Source organism: Chrysemys picta, chromosome 17, assembly GCF_011386835.1.
Source record: "Chrysemys picta bellii isolate R12L10 chromosome 17, ASM1138683v2, whole genome shotgun sequence".
NCBI classification, from domain to species: Eukaryota; Metazoa; Chordata; order Testudines; family Emydidae; genus Chrysemys; species Chrysemys picta.
In genome coordinates this window covers 1,826,712-1,848,854 of record NC_088807.1, presented here as the reverse complement: position 1 = coordinate 1,848,854, position 22,143 = coordinate 1,826,712, and the positions used below count along the sequence as shown (strand labels likewise).

Sequence of the window (22,143 nt, the reverse complement as noted above, 5' to 3'; positions counted from 1 at the left end):
GGGAGTCAGACCGCCTATGGACCCCCCCCAATATCCTGTTGAGTGTCTCATTGGCTGAGCCCTGGGTTTGTTTGTTTTCTGTACATTTCCCATTGGCTGAGCCTGAGAGAGAGGGTGTGAGCTTGTCGGCCATTGGCTGAGCCCGCGGGATAGTTTGTTTGTTTGTGGAAGGGATTATTTTATTAGTGCATTTCCCATTGGCTGAGCCCAGGGTGGGGGTGTTGCAGGTGCATTTCCCATTGGCCAAGCCCTGGGGGATATTGTTAGTGTATTTCCCATTGGCTGAGCCCTGGGGGATTTACTGTGAGTGCATTTCCCATTGGCTGAGCCCAGGGTGGGGGTGTTGCAGGTGCATTTCCCATTGGCCGGGCCCCGGGGAGGGGGGATTGTAGGTGCATTTCCCATTGGCCGAGCCCCAGGGGATATTGTTAGTGCATTTCCCATTGGCCGAGCCCCGGGGGATTTATTGCTGGTGCATTTCCCATTGGCCGAACCCCGGGGGGATTTATTGCTGGTGCATTTCCCATTGGCCGAGCCCCGGGGGGATTTATTGCTGGTGCATTTCCCATTGGCCGAGCCCCGGGGGGATTTATTGCTGGTGCATTTCCCATTGGCCGAGCCCCGGGGGGATTTATTGCTGGTGCAGTTCCCATTGGCCGAGCCCCGGGGGGATTTATTGCTGGTGCAGTTCCCATTGGCCGAGCCCCGGGGGGATTTATTGCTGGTTCAGTTCCCATTGGCTGAGCCCCGGGGGGATTTATTGCTGGTTCGGTTCCCATTGGCTGAGCCCCGGGGGGATTTATTGCTGGTGCATTTCCCATTGGCCGATCCAGGGTGCGTTTGCATTTGCTCCGGCAATGCGGCCCTGCATGGATCAATGCGCCGCCTGGCCCAGTGGCTTGAACCCAACCCGGACCCCAGCTGGGCAGGGAGGGGCACTGGCCTGGCAGTGCGCGAGACGCAGGGACCGTCCCTGTGTTCCCACCCGCTCCCCGGCCCTGGGCGCGGCGCTCGGTTACTGGGCTGAGTGACACCAACAAACGCGGACACGGGGGCTGCAGTCACATGATCACCTTTATTCGCTACCGGGAAGTTCTAGGCAAAAATCAGGCTCCGATGGGGCCTCAGAAAACGCAAGAGAAGCGGCATCGCTAACCCCCAAATCCCGGGAGCCGAACGGGCCTGGCTGCAACGCCAGCGAGCCAATGGGATGGATGTAAACCCAAGAGAACAATGACCCGGAAACCCCAACGGTCTGATTATCCGTTCTGGTCCCTTTACCCCAATCCAGCCGCGGGCAGGGGGTAAAGGGGACTCGGGAGCCGAGATCGCAGCCCCGCCCGCGCTTGCATTGCATGGGGTGGCAGAAACCCGATCGGGGCAGGAGACGGAGCCCGGGCGCCAGGAGGTTGGTTGGCGTTAGTGATGCAGCTGGAGGCGGGAGGAGGAAGCCGGGCGGTGGCTGGGGAAGAGGGCAGGAAGGAGTGAGAGGATCCGGGGAGCAAGGGGCAGGGAAGGGGGGGAAGGGAAGGGGTGGAGGGGAGCTTGCGGGCGAATGGAAGGGGGGAAAGGAGGCGGAGGGGGATGGAGGAACGGAGAAGGCTGGGCCGGAGAAGGTGGAGGGAGAAGGCTGGGCCGGAGAAGGCGGGAGGGGGTTGGAGGAACGGAGAAGGCGGGAGGCCGACCCGCGCCGGGAGCTGGCCGTGCGGCCGGGCGCTAGGCCCGGAAGAGGACGTCGTAGCGAAGCAGGTAGCCGTCGCTGAACATGTAGAGCTTGTGGTCACTGGGGTTGTAGCTCAGCGACCGCACGACGTCCGTCACCTTGTCCAGCGGCAGGCTAAGACGGCTCTCTCGGCCCGTGCGGGTGTCGTAGGCGTAGAAGATCTCCTCGCGGTGGGTGCTGACCGCCCGGGTGGCGTACATCACCCCGCACACCATGAAGGCGTTGGTGGCCGCCGGCTTGTACTGGGAGGTCTGCCAGGTCTTCTCCAGGGCCAGCGAGCCGGGGCCGAGGCGGCCGATGACGATGTTGCCCTCGCTGCGCTCGGTGGCGTACAGCACCCACAGCCCGCTCTCGTCCGCGGCCAGGTCGAGGCCCTGCCAGTTGGTGCCCGTGTAGGAGAAGCGGTTGTTGAAGGCGGCGTTGGGCACCGCCTTGCGGTCCACGGCCCCGCTCTCCAGGTCCAGGCGGCAGAGGTCCCGCGCGTTGTAGCAGTTGTAGTAGAAGGAGCCGTTGTACAGCGCCGGCCCGGCCCCCTGCCCGAAGCCCGTGATCAGCTGGTCCATGTGGTTCCGGGACAGCAGCAGGTCCTGGTAGGAGCCGTAGAGACGCATCGAGTCCAGCCGCCGGCCGTCCAGGTTCAGGAGGGCCACCCAGTAGCGCTCCTTCCGCCCGGCGCGCAGGGCCGACTCCTTGCCCCAGGCCCCGGCCTTGTAGCTCGCGCCTCGCCAGTTGAGCTGCACCACCGTGGGCTTGCTGAGCCGCCAGATCCCCCGGTGGTCGCACGTGCCTGGGGGGATGGGGGGTCACAAGGGTTAGATGGGGGGGGGGTCTAGTGGGTTAGAGCAGGGGGGGCTGGGAGCCAGGACACCTGGGTTCTCTCCCCAGTTCTGGGAGGGGAGGGGGGTCTGGTGGTTAGAGCAGGGGGGGCTGGGAGCCTGGACTCCTGGGTTCTCTCCCCGGCTCTGGGAGGGGAGTGGGGTCTAGTGGTTAGAGGGAGGGAGTCTGGGAGCCAGGACTCCTGGGTTCTCTGGGAGGGACTCACCAATCGGCGGCTGCCGTCCCACCAGGGGATTGTCCTTCTGACAGTCCTCCAAGCGCTGCTTGAGCGTGGTCAGCTCCCGCCTCATGGCCACCACGTGGCTCTTGTCGTAGGATTCCAGGGCGCTCACGGTGACCGACATGTTCTGGAGCTGCAAGGAACAGGGCAAGGGTCAGCCCTTCCGCACAGTGCCTGGGCGCCCCTCCAGGCCCCCCCACGCTGGATCCCCCCGAGACTCAGATCCAGCCCTGCCCGTTGCTAAATCAGGGACTCTGCACCCTTAGCCATCCAGCTCCGTCGGACCCCTCCGTCCCAGAGCAACGTCCTCCGACAGCGGCGAGCTCAGAGCCGTTTTCCACCCAGCCAATTATCCTGTCCCGAGCACCGTCGATTAGCCAATAACTTCAGGTTGTGCTCCGGGACGTGCTCTAGATATTCGCTCTCAGGCGCCTTGTGGCCACATCCTCCCCACCGCTGAAGCGGAGGGAACAGAGAAACCCAGCCTGGAGAATAGATGGCAAAGCCGGGGTAAGCCCCAGCCCATGGCCCAAATCCCCACTAGAACTGGGGGGGGGAAGGGGAGGAATTTGTGTCCCAAACTTTTTTCCTAGGGAAAAAATGCAGATTTGGCAAAACACCAAAACGTTTCGTGAATTTGCATCAGTTTCGCCAAATTGTTTCGTCTGGAAACCCCCCCCCCAACCCCGAAACAATTCCGAGCCACCCGGACTAGTTCTTGTTTGGGGGTTTCAACGGGACTCTCTGTTTAGAAACATCCTCCACTCTAACGTACCACACGCCCCAGGGCAAAGGGTTAAAAAGGCCCCAAATCAAAACGAAATTTCCAAACAAAATGTTTTGTTCAGCCCCCAATAAACCCCCCCGCTGGCCCCCCCACAACTTTTCGATGCACCAAACAGCACAAAACTATTTGTTTTCGGTTCGACGCAAAACGATTGTTCTTCAGCAAACCAAAATATCCGTTATTTGCACAGCTCGGCGCCCGGCGCCATCCCCACCTGGCCAGGTGTTCCTGGGACCGTCCCTTTTCAGAAGTAGCTGTTCTGGGAAATCTGTCCGGGTTCTCCCGCTGGCCGCTGTGATGGGCTCCGGGTAGTCCCCACTTTTCGGACCTGGCCCCGCTGGGGTCCCACCCGAGCCTCGGAAATGAACTCACCCAGCGAGACCACGGAGGATGGTTAAATAGAAACGTTTTTATTGCAGTTAGGTTTTTTAGCAGCGATTAACGGGACGCTGGGACGGCGCCAGGGGAAATGCAGACAGCGGTGGGATTGGGGGTGCAGAGCATGTGGGGAAATACACGGGAGCGGGGGCAGTTTCACTTGGAGCCGCGTTTATCCCTGGCGGAAGGGGGCCAGGCCCCGGCTGGGCGTAGCCCACGACAGGATCGTCCCGCGCATGGGACTCCTGGGTGAGTTCAGGATTTCAGTGGCAGCTGGACCCTGGCGGTGGGGTCCCGTTTCCCTGCTCTAGCCGGGCCCGGGAACGACTTCGCGACCGCCTGGGAGTCGCCAGAGCCCACCAAGCCTTGGGGTGTGGCCAAAACTAGGCCACTCCCACCAGGATAGGGGTGGGGCAAAGGGAGAGGCAACTGTCAATCACTGGCTCCGATTAACCCTTCATGGACTTCCAGGTGCCACAGAACCAGACGGGGAGTGCAGGTGACGTGCAGCTCCGTGTGACGAGATTCCCGGGGCGTCCGAGCTCTGGTGCGGGTGGTCGATGGCCTCCGGATGGGCAATGGGCGGGCTCCGGGGGAACGAGGGTCCCAGTCCCCCTGTCCCATCCTCACCCTTCTGCCCCGGGAACCGGCCGGCCGGCAGCTCACTGCGGCTTCCAGCAGGCGAAGGACCTCTTGTGAGACCTCCTGTCCCAGCGCCGGGGCGCCAGGATGACGTAGTCTTCCTTGGGCTCGCCCCGCCACTGGGGGGCATCCAGGAGCTCGCACGCCCGGGCCTTCTGGGTCCTGCGCAGGAGGTAGATGAGGGGGCAATTCCAGCGCCGGTCGATGAGGGACTTGCCCCGGACGTTGACGAAGGGCAGGATGTAGTTGGTGGGGCGGCAGAAAGTCACAAACAGCTGAAAGACCAAGATATTGGGCAGGAGTCAAGGGCGCCCGGGGCCCCGAAGCCTGGCGAGGGGGCTGCAGGGCGCAGGGTTTCCCGGCGTCGGGCTGGAGACGTCTGCGGGGAGGGGGCAGAGCGGGTCAAAGCAGCGTAGGCCCCATCGGGCCACACGCAGAGCCGGGGAGGCCGTCGAAAGGGTGGGAATCCTGCCGGCTCCCAGCAGTGCCCTGCCCCGGCGAACAGCAGTGCCGATGCGTTTCTCGTTATCGTTAGCAGCAAGACTTTGTGTGGCCCGTCGCTGGAGAAACGGGCCTTCGCCTCCCAATGGCCGTATAGCGAACCACGGCCCGGCCTGGCCCCGGCAAAGCGTTCCCACCGCGCACAAACACCAGAGACGCGCCACAAAGAGGACAGGGGTTTTGAAACGGGGTCGCCCTGTCTGGCGTCCTCCGCGGAGGGGGGCTCCCCAGCCAGCAAGCCAGAATCGGCAGCCGGACGCTTTGAACATGGACCCGAGCCCGCATGAGGAACGAATCGGGTACGCCGGCGGTTAACCCTTTATTGTAACATTGCCTGGCTAGACAGCGTGTGTGTGTGCGCGGGGGGTGGAATTACATTTCTAGCCCTTGTGCTTGCGAGGAAAAGCTTGAAAATGTGACTTGAGCAGAACCAACGGAGCGACGCTGCCTGGGTCTGCAGGGAGCCTGCGCCCGTCGCTGGGAGCAGGTGTTGACCCGTGTGTGTGCAGGGGACCGCATGGCTCCGGTGGGGGCAGACGGGGGCCCCACACATGGAGGGACAGGCAGGGGCTGAGTTCTCCCTCCTGCGGGCTGGACCCGAACCCAGCTGCAGCCCAGGGAAGGCCGGCCTGGCAGTGGGCCCCGCGCCAGCCCCAAGGAGGGTGGGGGTCGGTGTTGAGGGCACGTCACTGCATCAGTCCCACCCTGCCAGGGGCTGCTCCAGCGGGCACGGGCCAGGACCCTCCTCTGGGGGCGGGGCTTACAGGGGTTATCCCCTGAGGGCGTGCGGCCTTCCCAGCTTCCAATGGGCTGGTTCTTCCTGCCACTCCACGCTGCGGGGAATCCCCCGCCCCCCAACACGAGGGCCAGGGGGGGTCTGAGCGCGGGTGGGAATCGGGGGTCGCCCCCGGGCCAGCCTGTATCTGATCCACACGGGATCTGAGTCCAGCCCTGCCGGGGGGGCCCAGGCCCTTCCCGCCGGCCCCCCGGGGTCAGATCCCGGCCCCGCGAGACGCTCACCTCCCGGTGCACCACCTCCACCGTGGTGTCGCTCCCGTTGAGGGAGGAGCGGAGGTGGCCCACGAAGGACTCCATGTCGCCGATCTCCTTCCGCAGCTCCTGGAAGTCCAGCTCGGTGGGGGTCAGGTCGCCCACCTCCAGCAGCTGCAGCCGGTGGCTGGCGTTCTGCAGCTTGGCCTCGTGCCACGCCAGGCGCTGCCCGTATTCCTGGAGCTGCCAGGGGGAGGGGAGAGGGGGTCAGACCTCATCTGGTGTAAACCCGCGTGGCTTCCCTGGGTCAGAACCAGCCCCGACCCTGCTGCAGTCAGGGGTGACTCCGGATTAACACTGGAGCAGCTGAGATCAGAACCCGGCCCTGACCCCACTGCAGCCGGGGGTGACTCTGGATTCACACCCGTGTTACTCCCTGAGTCTGGATGTGGGGGGAGCTCCCCGCCCATCTTGGTCCCGCCCACCGGCTGGGCAGCAGAAATCCCTTCCCCTGAAAATGTCACAGTTTGGGGAACGAAGAACGAAACCCCAGATTCCTCTGGAGCCGGGACAGGGTCAGAGGCGAGATCCCCGGGGAGGGAGTTTGGGGGAAAGGTTCTGTTCCCGTGCCTGGGTCAGTTTCACTAGCGACATTGACGAGAACCGTCCAGCGGCTTCCCCCCAGCTCCGGAACAGGGGGCGCCCTGGGCTTTCTGCCTCCCCTGCCCTGCTGGGGGGGCCTGAGACTGACGGGGGTGGGGGGGGTCTCGCTCCGGTGGGCTGAGTCTGGGCCCCGGCGAGTCCCGGGACGACGTCGTTCGTTGCTCCCGTGGGCTCGGGCCTTGGCGCTGAGATGCTGGGAGCCCAGAGCCCCGGGGAGGGGGGAAGCGGGGGCAGGGAAGAGCGGGGGCAGGGGATGCTCGAGGAACATTGGCCTTGTTTGGCGAGTGATTCGCTAGTGGCAAAAAATGGGCTAAAATTGGCAGCCAGAGCCGGGGGCATTCCCCCCCCCCCGCCGACGGTGCCGAGAGCCAGGCCAGCAGAGGGCAGACGTGCCACACGCAGCCCAGATCTTGCACCAGGGCCAGGGTGACCAGACAGCAAGTGTGAAAAATCGGGACGGGGGTGGGGGGTAATAGGAGCCTATATAAGAAAAAGACCCAAAAATCGGGACTGTCCCTATAAAATCGGGACATCTGGTCACCCTAAGGGCTGAGTGTCCAGCAGCTCCCACGCCCTGAGAACGGCTGCCCCAGAGGCTGATTGGCTGCTCCCGGGCTCCCGGGCGGCTCTGTTGGCCCCCAGCCTACAACCCCTCCTTGCGTAGCCTGCCCCTGACTAGGGCCGGCGGGAACCAGCCCCAGGGCTGGCGCTGCCCTTGCCCAGGGAGGGGAAGGAATTCGCCAAACGCCACGCAGAGCCAGGGCCCCTGACCCCCCAGTACCCCTCAGTTCTCCCCCCGGCCCCTCCCCGGCCTCACCTTCTCCATCTCCTGCTGCACACGGAGGGTCAGGTTGTGGGCGGACGTCTCCAGCAGCTCGATCCGCCGCAGGGGGAAGGTGTCGTCGGGCAGGATGACGGTGCAGACGCAGTGACCGCTGGCGTCCATCACGCTGCTCAGATTCTGGACGGCCTGGAAGGGGGAGTGGGGAGCAGGTGGGACCCATTACTGAAGCATCACCTCTCACGTCCCCTCCCCAAAGCGCCACGGGAATGCAGCCACTTCTGGGGAGGAGTGCGTCAGAGGGCGCAGCGGCCGGGCAGAGGGGCAAGTTTGTGCAGAGGGGATCGGGGCAGGCGGAGGGGAACCCGGGGACATTTCATGGCCATGCAACATGGACAGGGATGGAATTGCCAGTCGCCCTGGCAAGATTTCATCCATGTCCAGGACGGACAGGTGATTTAAACCCCGGGCCGCCGGCCCTGGCAAAGCGGCGCGTGGGCCGAGATACTCACGGAGGCAGCCGTCCAGCGCAGGAGCGGGCAGCCCGCCAGGAACAGGGCTAGCACGATGGTGGCCATGGTCCGTCTGTGTCAGCCCCCGGTGCCCCCAAGTGCTTTATATAGGCAGCGGACGGTGCCGCGGGCCGGCGCGTGACGGAGGGACGGGCTGATCGTAGCCGCTCACTAGCCGGGTGACCTGACACTGATCCCTAAATTGGCTGGTTTCAGGTTAGTTTGTTCAGCTCGGTGATTGACGGGCTGCCAGTGCCAGCGAGATAGCGGAGCCGGGGGATTAACCGGGGGTGGGGGGGTCATGCCCAAGCAAGAGAGGCCTGAGCCCTGGGTGTGACCTGATGGGAACCGGGGGGGGCCCTGCAGGCGGTGCTAAGGAGCCAAGGCTGGAGCGGGCTAGCAGGGGGCTGCGGGTCAGGAGTGAGGGGCACCGGCAGAGCTGGGGGAGCCCAGGGCCGGGGTAGCAGGGGCTGTGGGTTGGGAGTGAGGGGCACTGGTAGAGCTGGGGGGGGGCAGGGCTGGGCTGGCAGGGGCTGCGGGTCGGGAGTGAGGGGCACCGGCAGGGCTGGGGGGAGCCCAGGCCTGGGCTAACAGGGGCTGTGGGTCGCGAGTGAGGGACACCGGCAGAGCTGGGGGGACAGGGCTGGGCTGGCAGGGGCTGCGGGTCGGGAGTGAGGGGCACCGGCAGAGCTGGGGGGAGCCCAGGCCCGGGCTAACAGGGGCTGTGGGTCGGGAGTGAGGGGCACAGAACCCAGAGCTGATGATGGGGAGGGTGATGGGGGAAATTGCTGTAAATCCCATTGTGTAACCGGGCCCTGATTAGGGGCCAGGTGCCGAAATCCCAGCAGGAACTTGGCATGTTTGCGCCACCCCCTACCCCCGTATCAGTTTGCGGAACAGCCCAGAGCAAAGAGGGGGGGGATTGTCCTTCTCTGATGGGCCCCCACCCCCCAATTGCAAAACGGCTTAATCCCCCGATAAGGGGAACGGAGGCAGCGAGGCACTGGGGAGCCTTTGTTCTCGGCTGGGCCCTGCTCCGAGGCAAACAGAAACCAGCCCCCGTCATATCAGGGCTCCAGAGCTGGGGGCTCAGCTCCCTGGGGCAAGACAGGCCACGACTCCGCGGCTCTGAGACCCGGCGCGCGCTCGGAGGCACAGGGTTAGCAGGGGGCTGCGGGTCGGGAGTGAGGGGCACCGGCAGAGCTGGGGGAGGGGACAGGGCTGGACTAGCAGGGGGCTGCGGGTCGGGAGTGAGGGGCACCGGCAGAGCTGGGGGGCAGGGCCGGGCTGGCAGGGGCTGTGGGTCGGGAGTGAGGGGCACCGGCAGAGCCGGGGGGAGGGCAGGGCTGGGCTGGCAGGGGGCTGCGGGTCAGGAGTGAGGGGCACCGGCAGAGGTGCGGGGTGGGGGACACCCCCGGGGGCTACAGGTCGGGATTGAGGAACATCACTCCACTGAGATCAGAACCACCCCACTTTGCACCAGCCGTGGGCCTGACCCACACGGCAGAACCGAACTGTGCCGAGCCCGTTCCCCCAACCCCACTGCTCTCGCGGGGCTAGGGCAGCGCACGGCCCATGGCGGGGCTGGGCTGCTGGCACCAGACCCCACAGACCCTCCCGGGTGCCCCCTGCCCCTTCGGGCACCCAGCAACTCCCCTCACTCTGGCTGTAGACAGGGCTTGGGGGGGGGGGGGGGCTGTGTTTTATAGCCCCAGAAGCTCCTCCCACTCCCAGCGTGCTTTGCTAAGAGGCTATTCACAGCCAGCCCCGCACAGATGGACACACCAGGGCCCGCTCTGGCTCCCACACGCTCACCCTGGGGCCCAGCCCCCCATTCTGGGCTGTTTGCCCTGGGGGACCAGCCCTCGCTCTGCCTGGCCCAGCGGAGGCAGCCCCGATACAGGGGCACGGAGACGGGACCGGCCTGGCTCCCAGCTCTCACCACCAGACCCCCCTGCCCCTGCTGGGAGAGAACCCAGGAGTCCTGGCTCCCAGCCCCCCGCTCTCACCACTAGCCCCCGCTCCCCTCCCAGAGCTGGGAGAGAACCCAGGAGTCCTGGCTCCCAGCCCCCCGCTCTCACCACTAGCCCCCGCTCCCCTCCCAGAGCTGGGAGAGAACCCAGGAGTCCTGACTCCCAGCCCCCCGCTCTCACCACTAGCCCCCGCTCCCCTGCTGACTGCTCGGAAGTGGAGACGCTCGGCGGCTCTGTAAAGCAGCGTTTATTTATAAGCTCTCGCTCGGCTCGCGCCCTGACGGGGGTGCGGATGCGTTAAAACCGGAGCAGCCGTTGGTTCCATATACAGCGTGTAAACAACGTATGTACAGTTTGTGACCGTCCCGTGGGGGGACGGGCCGCGGCCCTCGCCCGGACCCCGGTTTGCTGCCGGGCGTTCGGGTCAGTGCAGCGCTGGGGCTGGCGGTGCCGCGTGGGCATCGTAACGGCCGGATGGCCGAGGGACCGGCACACGCGGCGTCTGCGTCTGGGGGCTAACGAAGGCCGAATTCCCTGCAGCCCCCAAGCCGGGGGGCCCTCGTCTTTCTCCCCGGAGCCGGGTGCCCTGTGGGAGCTGACGGCGGGCGCGGCCCCGGTGGGTTTCACACCAGCCTGGCAGCTGATGGTGGGAGCGGGCTGGGGCCGTCCACGCCGCACCCCCTTTCTGTGAGGAGCCCCACGGCACACGCGGACCCGCAGCAGCACAGACGTGAGCCCCTGGAGGCCACCCAGCCGCCCCGTGCCGGCTGCATCCCATCCGGCCGCTCTCTCGGGCTCTCCACACACGAGGGATTCGAACCCGGAGCTGGTCGGCAGCGGCTCAGACTGGAGCGCGCCCGGCTTGACACGACAATAGTGCAAACGTGGCTTCGTCTCTGACCCGGCTCCTGGATCAGCCCCGTGTCCCTGGGCCTGCGCTGGGGTCGCTCGGCCTCGCCCAGGGCTTTGGCCCGGCCCGGCATCGCCCCCTTCCTGATCGTCCCGTCCCGGCGAGGGGCAGGGGCCCTGCCCCACCCTATGGCAGTGAAACAGCTGGAGGGGAAATGTGGGGGCTGGGCCAGGGGTGGGGGGCAGCGGCCCAGCCAGTCCCTTTCCCGGCCTGGCCGCCCCCTTGCTCACCCCAAGTGTCTCTGTCCCAGCAGGGCGTGGAGGGGGCAATCAGCGTACGTCCCATGGGGGGCAGCCAGGCCGGGGCTCAGCAGGGAGAGACCGGCCACGCCCCAGCCCCACTGCGTGGCAAAGGGGGCTGGGAGGGAAGGTCTCGTTGTGGGTGGGGGGGAACTGGGTGCAGGTGGGGAGGGATTCGGGAAGGATGGTTTTGGGGGCTGGTTCCCCTGTTGGGGATGGAAGGGGTGGTGGGGACAGGCGATGTGGGGGGAGGAATTGTTGGAGAATGGAGTTGGTGGGGGGGGCAGGGGCCCAGGGTCAGTGGGCGGGTCAGACAGGAGATGGGGGGTGGGGCCCAGGATTGGGGGGTCAGACAGGAGATGGGGGGTGGGGCCCAGGATCGGGGGGGGGGTCAGACAGGAAATGGGGGGCAGGGCCCAGGATCGGGGGGATCAGACAGGAGATGGGGGCGGGGCCCAGGGTCAGTGGGGGGGGGTCAGACAGGAGATGGGGGCGGGGCCCAGGGTCAATGGGGGGGTCAGACCAGGAGATGGGGGCGGGGCCCAGGGTCAGTGGGGGGGTCAGACAGGAGATGGGGGCAGCTGGTAGAGGGAGGGTCTCCGCCCACCCTAGCAGGCTGCCCAGCCCTGCCAGCGAGACGGGGATCGGGGCCCCCTGAGGATCAGCCCCCCCCTCTCAGGCCCCCTCCTCGGTGGCGGCGCAGGGCGCGGGGGAGGCGGGGAGGTCGCCCGTCCGCCGGCCGCTCTCGGGGGGGGCGGGGCACAGGACGTAGCGTCCCGCCCCCTCGGCCCGGTGCACCTGGGCCGCCACAGCCCCCTTTGGGAGCAGCTGCTCCTTGGCCGGCGGCTCGGGGCCCAGCCCCCCCACAGCGCCCCGCTCCGCCCCCCCGTCCTCCATGTTGACGTAGAGGATCTCGTCGGGGCCCTGGGCGGGCGGGAGGCTCCACAGCGTCTTCTCCAGCGCCCCGTGCAGCTCCTCGAAGCTGGGGCGCTCCTTGGGGTGCAGGGCCCAGCAGCTGGTCATCAGCTGGTACCTGGGGAGAGGGGCAGCGATCAATGGGGGCCACCTCTGCCCCACAGGCTACAGGGATGCGCCCTCTCTGGGGCGGGGCTGGTTATACGGGGTCCCCTCGCCCAACGCAGACACCTCTGGGGTGGGGCGTGGGGGGGGCTGGTTATACGGGGTCCCCTCGCCCGACGCAGGGACGCAGACACTCTGGGGTGGGGCGTGGGGGGGGGGGGCTGGTTATAAGGGGTCCCCTTGCCCGACGCAGACACCTCTGGGGTGGGGCGTGGAGGGGGCCCGGTTATACGGGGTCCCTTCGCCCGGCGCAGAGACGCAGACACCTCTGGGGTGGGGCTCGGGGGGGGGGGCGTACAGTGATCCCCCGGCCGGGGCTGAGATGCAGCTGGGAATGCCGGAGGGTGGGCATGGCATCCTGGAGGCAGGGCCCGGGGGAAGCCGGGGGTCCCGGGGGGCAGGTCAGGGGGAAGCCGGGGGTCCTGGGGGGCAGGTCGGGGGAAGCCGGGGGTCCCGGGGGGTGGGGGGCAGGTCAGGGGGAAGCCGGGGGTCCCGGGGGGCAGGTCGGGGGAAGCCAGGGGTTCTGGGGGGTGGGGGGCAGGTCAGGGGGAAGCCGGGGGTCCCGGGGGGCAGGTCGGGGGAAGCCGGGGGTCCCGGGGGGTGGGAGGCAGGTCAGGGGGAAGCCGGGGGTCCGGGGGGGCAGGTCAGGGGAAGCCGGGGGTCCCGGGGGGCAGGTCGGGGGAAGCCGGGGATCCCGGGGGTCCCAGGGGGCAGGCCGGGGGAAGCCGGGGGTCCCGGGGCCAGGTCGTGGGAAGCCGGGGGTCCGGGGGGCAGGTCAGGGGGAAGCCGGGGGTCCCGGGGGGCAGGTCGGGGGGAGCCGGGGGTCCCGGGGGGCAGGTCAGGGGGAAGCCGGGGGTCCCGGGGGGCAGGTCGGGGGAAGCCGGGGATCACGGGGGTCCCAGGGGGCAGGCCGGGGGAAGCTGGGGGTCCCGGGGGGCAGGTCGGGGGAGCCGGGGGTCCCGGGGGGCAGGTCAGGGGAAGCCGGGGGTCCCGGGGGGCAGGTCAGGGGGAAGCCGGGGGTCCCGGGGGGGCAGGTCGGGGGAAGCCGGGGGTCCCGGGAGGCAGGTCGGGGGAAGCCGGGGATCCCAGGGGTCCCAGGGGGCAGGCCGGGGGAAGCCGGGGGTCCCGGGGCCAGGTCGCGGGAAGCCGGGGGGCAGGTCAGGGGGAAGCCGGGGGTCCCGGGGGGCAGGTCGGGGGAAGCCGGGGATCCCGGGGGTCCCAGGGGGCAGGCCGGGGGAAGCCGGGGTCCCGGGGCCAGGTCGCGGGAAGCCGGGGGGCAGGTCAGGGGGAAGCTGGGGGTCCCGGGGGGCAGGTCGGGGGAAGCCGGGGGTCCGGGGCCCTTACAGCCCGTCCAGGCAGTCGAGGGGCTGCTTGAGACGATGTCCCTGGCGCAGGTAGTCGTAGATCTCGCTGTTCTCCACGCCCGGGTACGGCGTCTGCCCCCGCGTGGCGATCTCCCACATGGTGACCCCAAACGACCACTGCAGGACGAGAGCGTCAGCACCGCATGGGCTGGGGGCAGGAGGGGTCGGTAGCCGCGCAGGAGGGGTCAGTAGCCGCGCAGGAGGGGTCGGTAGCCGGCAGGAGGGGCCGGTAGCCGCGCAGGAGGGGTCGGTAGCCGCGCAGGAGGGGTCGGTAGCCGGCAGGAGGGGCTGGTAGCCAGGCAGGAGGGGTCGGTAGCCGCGCAGGAGGGGTCGGTAGCCGGCAGGAGGGGTCGGTAGCCGCGCAGGAGGGGTCGGTAGCCGGCAGGAGGGCCGGTAGCCGCGCAGGAGGGGTCGGTAGCCGGCAGGAGGGGCCGGTAGCCGCGCAGGAGGGGTCGGTAGCCGCGCAGGAGGGGTCGGTAGCCGCGCAGGAGGGCCGGTAGCCGGCAGGGGGGGCCGGTAGCCGCGCAGGAGGGCCGGTAGCCGGCAGGAGGGGTCGGTAGCCACGCAGGAGGGCCGGTAGCCGGCAGGAGGGGTCGGTAGCCGCGCAGGAGGGCCGGTAGCCGGCAGGGGGGGTCGGTAGCCGCGCAGGAGGGCCGGTAGCCGGCAGGGGGGGTCGGTAGCCGCGCAGGAGAGCCGGTAGCCGGCAGGGGGGGTCGGTAGCCGTGCAGGAGGGCCGGTAGCCGGCAGGGGGGGTCGGTAGCCGCGCCCCCCCGCCCGCCGGGCTCACCACGTCGCTCTTGGTGGTGTAGACGCGGTCAGCCAGGCTCTCGATGGCGATCCACTTGACGGGCATCTTGGCGATGCGGCCCTGGCGGTAATAGTCGCCGTTGTAGATCTTCTTGGACAGGCCGAAGTCGGCCACGCAGACGTTCATGTTCTCGTTCAGCCTGCGGCAGCACAGGGCCCGGTGAGGGGGGAACTGGGGGGCCGGGGGAGGAGGGGCAGGTCTGGGGGGGCAGGAGGGGGGGCTGGGACCCTGGGAGGGCAGGGGAAGGAGGGGCAGGCCAGGGGGGCAGGAGGGGGGGAATGGGACCCTGGGGGGCCAGGGGAGGAGGGGCAGGCCAGGGGGGCTGGGACCCTGGGGAAGGAGGGGCAGCCCTGAGGGGGCAGGAGGGGGGGAATGGGACCCTGGTGGGGCCGGGGGGGGGGGGGGGCAGAGGAAGAGGGGAAGGCCGGGGGGCAGGGGGAGAAGGGGCAGGCTGGTGGGGGCAGGAGGGGGCGAATGGGACCCTGGGGGGTGGGGGAGGAGGGACAGGCTGGGGGGGGGCAGGAGAGGGGGAATGGGACCCTTTCGGGGGCAGAGGAGAATGGGCAGGCTGGGGGGGGGCAGGAGGGGTGGCTGGGACCCTGGAGGGCTGGCGTGGGGTGGGAGGAGGGGCTGGGATCCTGGGGGGCCGGGGGAGGAGGGGCAGGCTGGTGGGGGCAGGAGGGGGGGCTGGGACCCTGGGGGGCCGGGGGAGGAGGGGCAGGCCGGGGGGGCAGGAGGGGGGAATGGGACCCTGGTGGGCCGGGGGAGGAGGGGCAGGCTGGGGGGGCAGGAGGGGCGGCTGGGACCCTGGGGGGCCGGGGGAGGAGGGGCAGGCTGGTGGGGGCAGGAGGGGGGGCTGGGACCCTGGGGGGCCGGGGGAGGAGGGGCAGGCCGGGGGGGGCAGGAGGGGGGGCTGGGACCCTGGGGGGCCGGGGGAGGAGGGGCAGGCCGGGGGGGGCAGGAGGGGGGGCTGGGACCCTGGGGGGCCGGGGGAGGAGGGGCAGGCCGGGGGGGGCAGGAGGGGGGGCTGAGACCCTGGGGGGCCGGGGGAGGAGGGGCAGGCCGGGGGGGGCAGGAGGGGGGGCTGGGACCCTGGGGGGCCGGGGGAGGAGGGGCAGGCCGGGGGGGGCAGGAGGGGGGGCTGGGACCCTGGGGGGCCGGGGGAGGAGGGGCAGGCCGGGGGGGGCAGGAGGGGGGGCTGAGACCCTGGGGGGCCGGGGGAGGAGGGGCAGGCCGGGGGGGGTCCGTGTCTCTCACATGCAGTTGCGGGCGGCCAGGTCCCGGTGGATGAAGTTCCGGCTGCTGAGATAGTCCATCCCGCTGGCGATGTCGGCCATGAACCGCACCAGCGTCTGCGTGGGCAGGTACTGGGGGACAAGAGCTGGTCAGTGCCTGGGCCGGGGGCGCTCCCCAAGCCGGGCCCCTGCTGCATCCCCCACGCGGCCGGAGGCGCCTGGGGCCAGGTGGCGGCTGGAGCTGGGGTGGAGCACACTCACCAAGGGGCTGTCCCCGAGCCGGGAGTAGAGAAGGAAGCTGTGCAGGTCGCCGTGTTTCATGAAGGGCAGGATGACCACGGGCGAGGGGTAGCCCTCGCTCTCCGTGCTCTGCAGACACACCCCTGCCGAGAGGGAGCCGAGCGGCCATGAGACCCGTCCCCTGGGGTCCCAGCCCCCCCGGGATCTCAGCCCCCCTGGATACCCACCCCCCAGACTCCAGACTCCCCAGGGATCTCAGCCCCCCAGATGGAACAGGGACACCAAGACACCAGTCCAAAATGAAGGTGTGGGGTCTAGTGGTTACAGCAGGGGAGGGGGTTGGGAGCCAGGACTCCTGGGTTCTCTCCCTGGCTTGGGGAGGGGAGGGGAGGGGAGTGGAGTGGGCTGGGAGCCAGGACTCCTGGGTTCTCTCCCTGGCTTGGGGAGGGGAGTGGAGTGGGGTGTAGGGGTTAGAGCAGGGGGCTGGGAGCCAGGACTCCTGGGTTCCAGGTGGTGGGTGAGTCCCTGCCCCGGATCGGTGGTCAGTTGCTCCGTGGGGCCAGAGGAGTGCAGTGACCTCCCGTGGGTGTCACTAGATGCATGTGGGTAGCACCTGGAGCCCCGGCTGAGCTCAGGGCCCCGTCGAGCCGGGCCCCGCATGGGCCCCGCGGGACGAGCTCCCGGCCTGGCCAGAAGCGCAGGCTCCGCCCTGTGGCCGGGCACCACGGCCTGGGTCGCCCGGGGGCACTGGTGGAGACGGGCCATGAACCCCAGGCCCTGTGCAGTCGAGGCGTGACGCGGTGAGGGAGGGAATCCAGCCGGGCGCACACAGCCTGTGCCAATTCCCCTGGCGGCTGTCCCGAGTTCCCGTCTCTCCCTCCCACATCTGCTTTCCCAGGGAAACCTCCCGCCCCTGGGGCCCTGGCCCCCCGACTTCCTCTCCGCTTTCCCAGGCCATCGCAGTGACATTCCCCCGTCCTGCCAGGGCCAGGCTGCAGCCGCTCGCCCCCCCAGGCCCAGCGTACGGGGCACCCCGCGCCTCCCGCTCCCTGTGACGGGGCCGTGGGCCCTGCTACACCCCCCCCCAGGAAGCCTGCCCCGTTAACCCTGTGGGTGCTGCGCCCAGGCGAGGGGGCTCTCACCCAGGAGCTTCATGACATTGGGGTGGTCGAACTCCTTCATGCAGACGGCCTCGCTCAGGAAATCCTCCATCTCGCTGCGGGTGCAGATGGCGACTGCGGGGGACACGGGGTGTGTGTGTGATGCCAGAGCTGCGGGCACCGGGGCAGAGCCGCAGGGAAGGGGAGGGAGCAGAGGAGGGGACCCTGGGGAGGTGGCGGGGGCAGGAGGGGGCCCATTAGGGGTGCAAGAGGAGAGGGGGTTCTGGGTGGAGGGGACCCTGGGAGGAGGGGGGGTCCCAGGGTCTCGCCAGCCCCCCAGGTGCCAGCCAGACACTTACTCTTCATGGTCTTGACGGCCACCTTGAGGACGCTGTCGTCCTGGTTGAGCTGCCCTTCCATGACGGAGCCGAACTCGCCTGGGGAAGCCGGAGGCAGAGGGGCTGTGAGATCTCCGGCAGTGCAGGGGCTGGGACACACAGCACGGCCATTCCCCAGGCAGCCAGCAGGGGGCAGAAGCTTGTGCACACACACACACACACACACACACACACACACACACACACACACACCCTCCCCAGTAGAGCACAATGCACACACACCCAGCAGTGCACACAGCACGGCCATTCCCCAGGCAGCCAGCAGGGGGCAGCAGCTTGTGCACAGAGACGCACCCAGCAGAGCACAAACACACACGCACAGCAGTGCACATGCTCTCTCACACACACACACACACACACACACACACCCCCCCCCAGCAGCAGCCAGGACTGATCCTGGCTGGGCCGGGCCGGGTGGCGGAACAGAGACCAGCTACACGCCCACCTGGGGGCCGCAGGGGCCCTGTCTCGGGGCGGGGGCCTGCACCTCGGTGGGGAAATTGACAGGCAGAGCCCCACTTCTACCAGCCCCAGCTGCCCCCCAGATCTCTGTCCTGACAGCAGGGGGCACCCCACTGCCCAATTCCCTGTGCCGACAGCAGGGGGGAAATGTGGCCGGAACGGGTTACATCCGCTCCCTGGCGAGGGAGCTGCTTGGGGAATATCTCCCTGCCAAGCCGGGAGCTGGATGGGGCTGTGGAATCGGGCCGGGGCGGGGACTGGAAACACCAGGAGCGCTGGAGCCGCGAGCCAGGGGCTTTTCCAGCCGGGCTCGCAACTTTCCAAAGCTGGAGCTCCCTGGCCACGTCGGCGGCGCGAGGGGAACCTGGCCTGCAGCTCCCTGCGCTGGGAACACGCAGCCCCCAGCCCCCCGCCTGCCTGGCTCCCTGGGCCGCACGGGGGGGAACACGCCAACCCCAATGGATCCATCGGGGGTAGCAGATCCCACAATGCATTGCTGCCCTCCAGCGTGGGGTGCAGGCCACCTACCTTCACCCAGGGTCTTCCCCAGGGCCACTTTGTGCCGGTCCACCATCACGTCCCGTAGCTTCTCCTTCAGGTCCTCACTGATGCCCAGGCTGTTCACTGTGGCGCGAGGGCAGGGACAAGGGGTCAGGCTCCGGTGCAGTAACGATGGGGGCACAGACCCTGGCCGAGATCGGGGCCCCGTCGCGCCGGGCGCTGCCCAGACCCCGGCCGAGATCGGGGCCCCGTCGGGCCGGGCGCTGCCCAGACCCCGGCCGAGATCGGGGCCCCGTCACGCCGGGCGCTGCCCAGACCCTGGCCGAGATCGGGGCCCCGTCACGCCGGGCGCTGCCCAGACCCCGGCCGAGATCGGGGCCCCGTCGCGCCGGGCGCTGCCCAGACCCCGACCGAGATCGGGGCCCCGTCAGGCCAGCCGCTGCCCAGGCCTCGACCGAGACCAGGGCCCCATCACGCCGGGCGCCGCCCAGACCCCGGCCGAGATCGGGGCCCCGTTGGGCCGGGCGCCGCCCAGACCCCGGCCGAGATCGGGGCCCCGTCGCGCCGGGCGCTGCCCAGACCCCGGCTGAGATCGGGGCCCCGTCGCGCTGGGCGCTGCCCAGACCCCGGCCGAGATCGGGGCCCCGTCGCGCCGGGCGCTGCCCAGACAGCTCTCAGTCTGAATACCAGGGGGTGGAGGGGAACGAGGCCCGGAGAGGGCCAGGGACTGGCCCAGCGGCAGCCTGCCAGCCAGCAACAAAACCAGGATGGGAACCCAGGTGTCTGGAGCCGCGTGGCACCCGAGTCTCTGGCCCCTGCTCTCTCGGGAGATGCCCGGAGTACAATGAGGCAGCCAGGACCCGCCTGGCCGGGGGCCGGCCCCAGGTTGACTGTCAGGTCCTGGTGAGTGGGGGGAGCCGTGGGCCGGGGCGTGGCGGGTGAGGTACTCACGCGTGGCCTCCGTGGTCCTGCGGCTGTACGACTTGCGGACACGGTAATGTACCACCAGCTCGCCCTGCTCCACTCGGGGCTCAAAGGCCTCCCTGCGTGGGGGGCGACAGCCAGTGAGAGAGACCCCCTGCCTGCAACATCCAGACCCCCAAGCGAGCCAGTCCCTGCCTTCGGGCTGGATGGGAGCCGGCGCCCGCTAGAGGGGACAGGCCCCTGCCCCATTCCCACCCCCCTGAGCCAGCCAGTCCCCGCCCTGGGGCTGGATGGGAGCCGGCACCCCAGAGGGGAAAGGCCCCTGCCCCATTCCCTGCCCCTTTCCCCACCGACCCACTCCCAGCCCCCGTACTGCCCTCCACTCACCCAAACCGCGTCTCCTTCTTGCGCAGCCGGGCCAGGACGAGGACGAAGAAGATGGCGAAGGCCACTGCCAGGCCCACGGCCAGGATCACGGCCCACCAGTGCCACGAGAAGGCGGGGGCCGCGTTCTCCCTCACTGCAGGGCCAAGGGGGAGGGTTAGCTGGGTGGGGGTGGGGGGGCGGGCAGCAGGGTGCTCTGTCGATGTGCCCCAGGCCCCCCCCCAGCCCCGGGCACAGACCTGCCCGGGAACCAGGCTCCCCCTGGGCTCCCCAACCCCCCAGCTCCACCAGACCAACCCCAGCTCCCTGCAGGGGCGGGGCTGAGTCACGTGAGGGGCTGCACCCAAGGTGGGGAGAACTGGCCCGTCAGGTGCCTCCCCGCAGCGCTAGATCCCCACAGATCCCTGTGAGATCTGACCCCAAGGTCCTGCAGGACTGGGGGGCAGTGGGGTGGAGGGGGCGGAGGGGGCAGGGCAGAGGGGTGGGGGTTCCTCACCTTCCTGGGTCTGTGGGGCGAGCGGATCTGCAGAGCGGAGAGAGAAGAGAGGTACCATTAGCCATGGGGCAGGCCGGGGGCACATGTTCAGGGGCCAGTGCAGTGAGTCGCCCAACCAGCAGGTCCAGGGGCTTTTGAGCCCGAAATGGGACCTGGATCGGAACCGGCCTTGGTTCTGGGTTCGTGAGAAATCAAAACACTGCTGGTAGCAAGAAACTGCACCACACAGAACCACGGGACCCGGATCGGCGCCGGGGGACAGTTCAGAACCACGGGACCTGGATCGGCGCCGGGGGACAGTTCAGAACCACGGGACCCGGATCGGCGCCGGGGGACAGTTCAGAACCACGGGACCTGGATTGGCGCCGAGGGACAGTTCAGAACAACACGATCTGGATCGGCGCCGGGGGACAGTTCAGAACCACGGGACCCGGATCAGCGCCGGGGGACAGTTCAGAACCACGGGACCCGGATCAGCGCCGGGTGACAGTTCAGAACAACACGATCCGGATCGGCGCCGAGGGACAGTTCAGAACAACACGATCCGGATCGGCACCGGGGGACAGTTCAGAACAACACGATCCGGATCGGCGCCGAGGGACAGTTCAGAACCACGGGATCCGGATCGGCGCCGGGGGACCCAGTTCAGAACCACGGGACCTGGATCGGCGCCCCCCCACCCCCCCGCGGCCGGTCCCTCCCCCGGCCCAGCCCCCCAGCACTCACAGGATGGGGAGACCACGACGGCGTCGCTCCAGGGCCCGTCCCCGGCGCTAGTGTATGACGCCACCCGCACCGTCAGGTTCTGCACCTCCGAGACCAGCTCCAGGGTCTTCTCGGTGGTCAGCCCCACATCCACCACCACCTGCCACAGAGCGGGATTAGCCAGGGCTGGGACACTGGGCTTTCCCCTCTAGGGGGCACTGGCCCCAGGGACTGGCTGGCTCAGGGGGGTGGGGAATGGGGCATGGGGCCTGTCCCCTCTGGGGGGCACTGGCCCCGATCTGGCCCCAGGGCGGGGACTGGCTGGCTCAGGGGGTGGGGAATGGGGCATGGGGCCTGTCCCCTCTGGGGGGCACTGGCCCCGATCTGGCCCCAGGGCGGGGACTGGCTGGCTCAGGGGGGTGGGGAATGGGGCACGGGGCCTGTCCCCTCTAGAGAGCTCCAGCCCCAATCTGGCCCCAGCGTGGGGTGCTGGCTGGGGCAAGGGGGCCGGGATGGGGTAGGGGCCTAGCTTAGGGGGCGGGCAGGCTGGGGTCCCGGGGTGGGGCGAGCTCACCTCTGGGGAATCGGGGCTCTGATAGGCCAGCCTGTACCCACGCAGGATCCCGCCGAGTGGCCCGCGTGGCGCCAGCCAGTGCACCGTGGCCCGGCTGCCGTTCTGGAAGGCCGTGACATTCTCCGGGGGGGTGCGGGGCGCTGCCGGGGGGCACAGACACGTCACCCGGGGGCTGCCCCTCTCCAGGCCCATCCCCTGGGGGGAGCAGGGCCCTGCCCTGGAGCAGAACTCCCCCATGAGGCACTGGGGCAGCTGCGTTCCCAGGGGACCCCACATGCCAATTCCCCTCCCCCCCCGTGGGAACAGAGCCCCCCCCCCCTCCCCAGCCCTGCCCCCATGTTTGTCTTGGCATCGCGCAAAGCCCCGTATCGGAGCAAAACATTCCTGAGCCCAGCCCTGCCCGCCTCCGCCCCGACACTCAGAGCGGCCTTGGGGGGCCAGGTTAGCACCCCCCCGCTCCATCCTGCCCCAGCGGGGACCCGACTGAGCAAACCCAGGAATCCAGGCCCCTGGGGAACCGGGCACTTAGTCATGGGGATGCCACGTCATGAGTCAGCGATTGCCCAGCTGGCACCAGGGTGGCAGCACAGGGCAAGGTGGTTCAAAATGCGCTAACCACTAGACCCCACTCCCCTCCCAGAGCCGGGGAGAGAACCCAGGAGTCCTGGCTCCCAGCCTCCTGCTCTAACCACTAGACCCCACTCCCCTCCCAGAGC

At 68.9% G+C, this 22,143-nt stretch overlaps 2 protein-coding genes across 5 annotated transcripts in view; both read right to left on the bottom strand.

Annotated features, from left to right (window-relative positions):
- Positions 1–1,061: 1,061 nt before the first annotated feature.
- Positions 1,062–10,031, bottom strand: LOC101943469 (olfactomedin-4-like). The gene is made up of 5 exons (XM_008177779.4): positions 8,035–10,031; positions 7,559–7,711; positions 6,109–6,321; positions 2,766–2,913; positions 1,062–2,510 (listed from the first exon to the last, which is right to left on the bottom strand). Exons 1-5 carry the CDS (start codon positions 8,098–8,100, stop codon positions 1,717–1,719), a joined length of 1,374 nt encoding a protein of 457 aa, XP_008176001.2. The 5' UTR covers positions 8,101–10,031; the 3' UTR covers positions 1,062–1,716.
- A 419-nt stretch (positions 10,032–10,450) lies between these two features.
- AXL (AXL receptor tyrosine kinase) overlaps positions 10,451–22,143 on the bottom strand; it is a 29,734-nt gene continuing 18,041 nt past the window's right edge. For 2 of the 4 annotated variants that reach the window (XM_065571012.1, XM_065571015.1), the window contains 13 exons: positions 21,428–21,567; positions 20,875–21,013; positions 20,149–20,175; positions 19,656–19,788; positions 19,296–19,387; positions 18,372–18,467; positions 17,343–17,420; positions 17,026–17,118; positions 15,905–16,026; positions 15,666–15,775; positions 14,388–14,547; positions 13,581–13,717; positions 10,451–12,189 (listed from right to left, as the gene is read on the bottom strand). In XM_065571012.1, the coding sequence (XP_065427084.1) occupies positions 11,832–12,189; positions 13,581–13,717; positions 14,388–14,547; positions 15,666–15,775; positions 15,905–16,026; positions 17,026–17,118; positions 17,343–17,420; positions 18,372–18,467; positions 19,296–19,387; positions 19,656–19,788; positions 20,149–20,175; positions 20,875–21,013; positions 21,428–21,567 (1,685 nt within the window). In that variant the 3' untranslated portion in view covers positions 10,451–11,831. The remainder of the gene's footprint in view (positions 12,190–13,580; positions 13,718–14,387; positions 14,548–15,665; positions 15,776–15,904; positions 16,027–17,025; positions 17,119–17,342; positions 17,421–18,371; positions 18,468–19,295; positions 19,388–19,655; positions 19,789–20,148; positions 20,176–20,874; positions 21,014–21,427; positions 21,568–22,143) is intronic. The other 2 variants (XM_065571013.1, XM_065571014.1) reach the window with 2 other exon arrangements.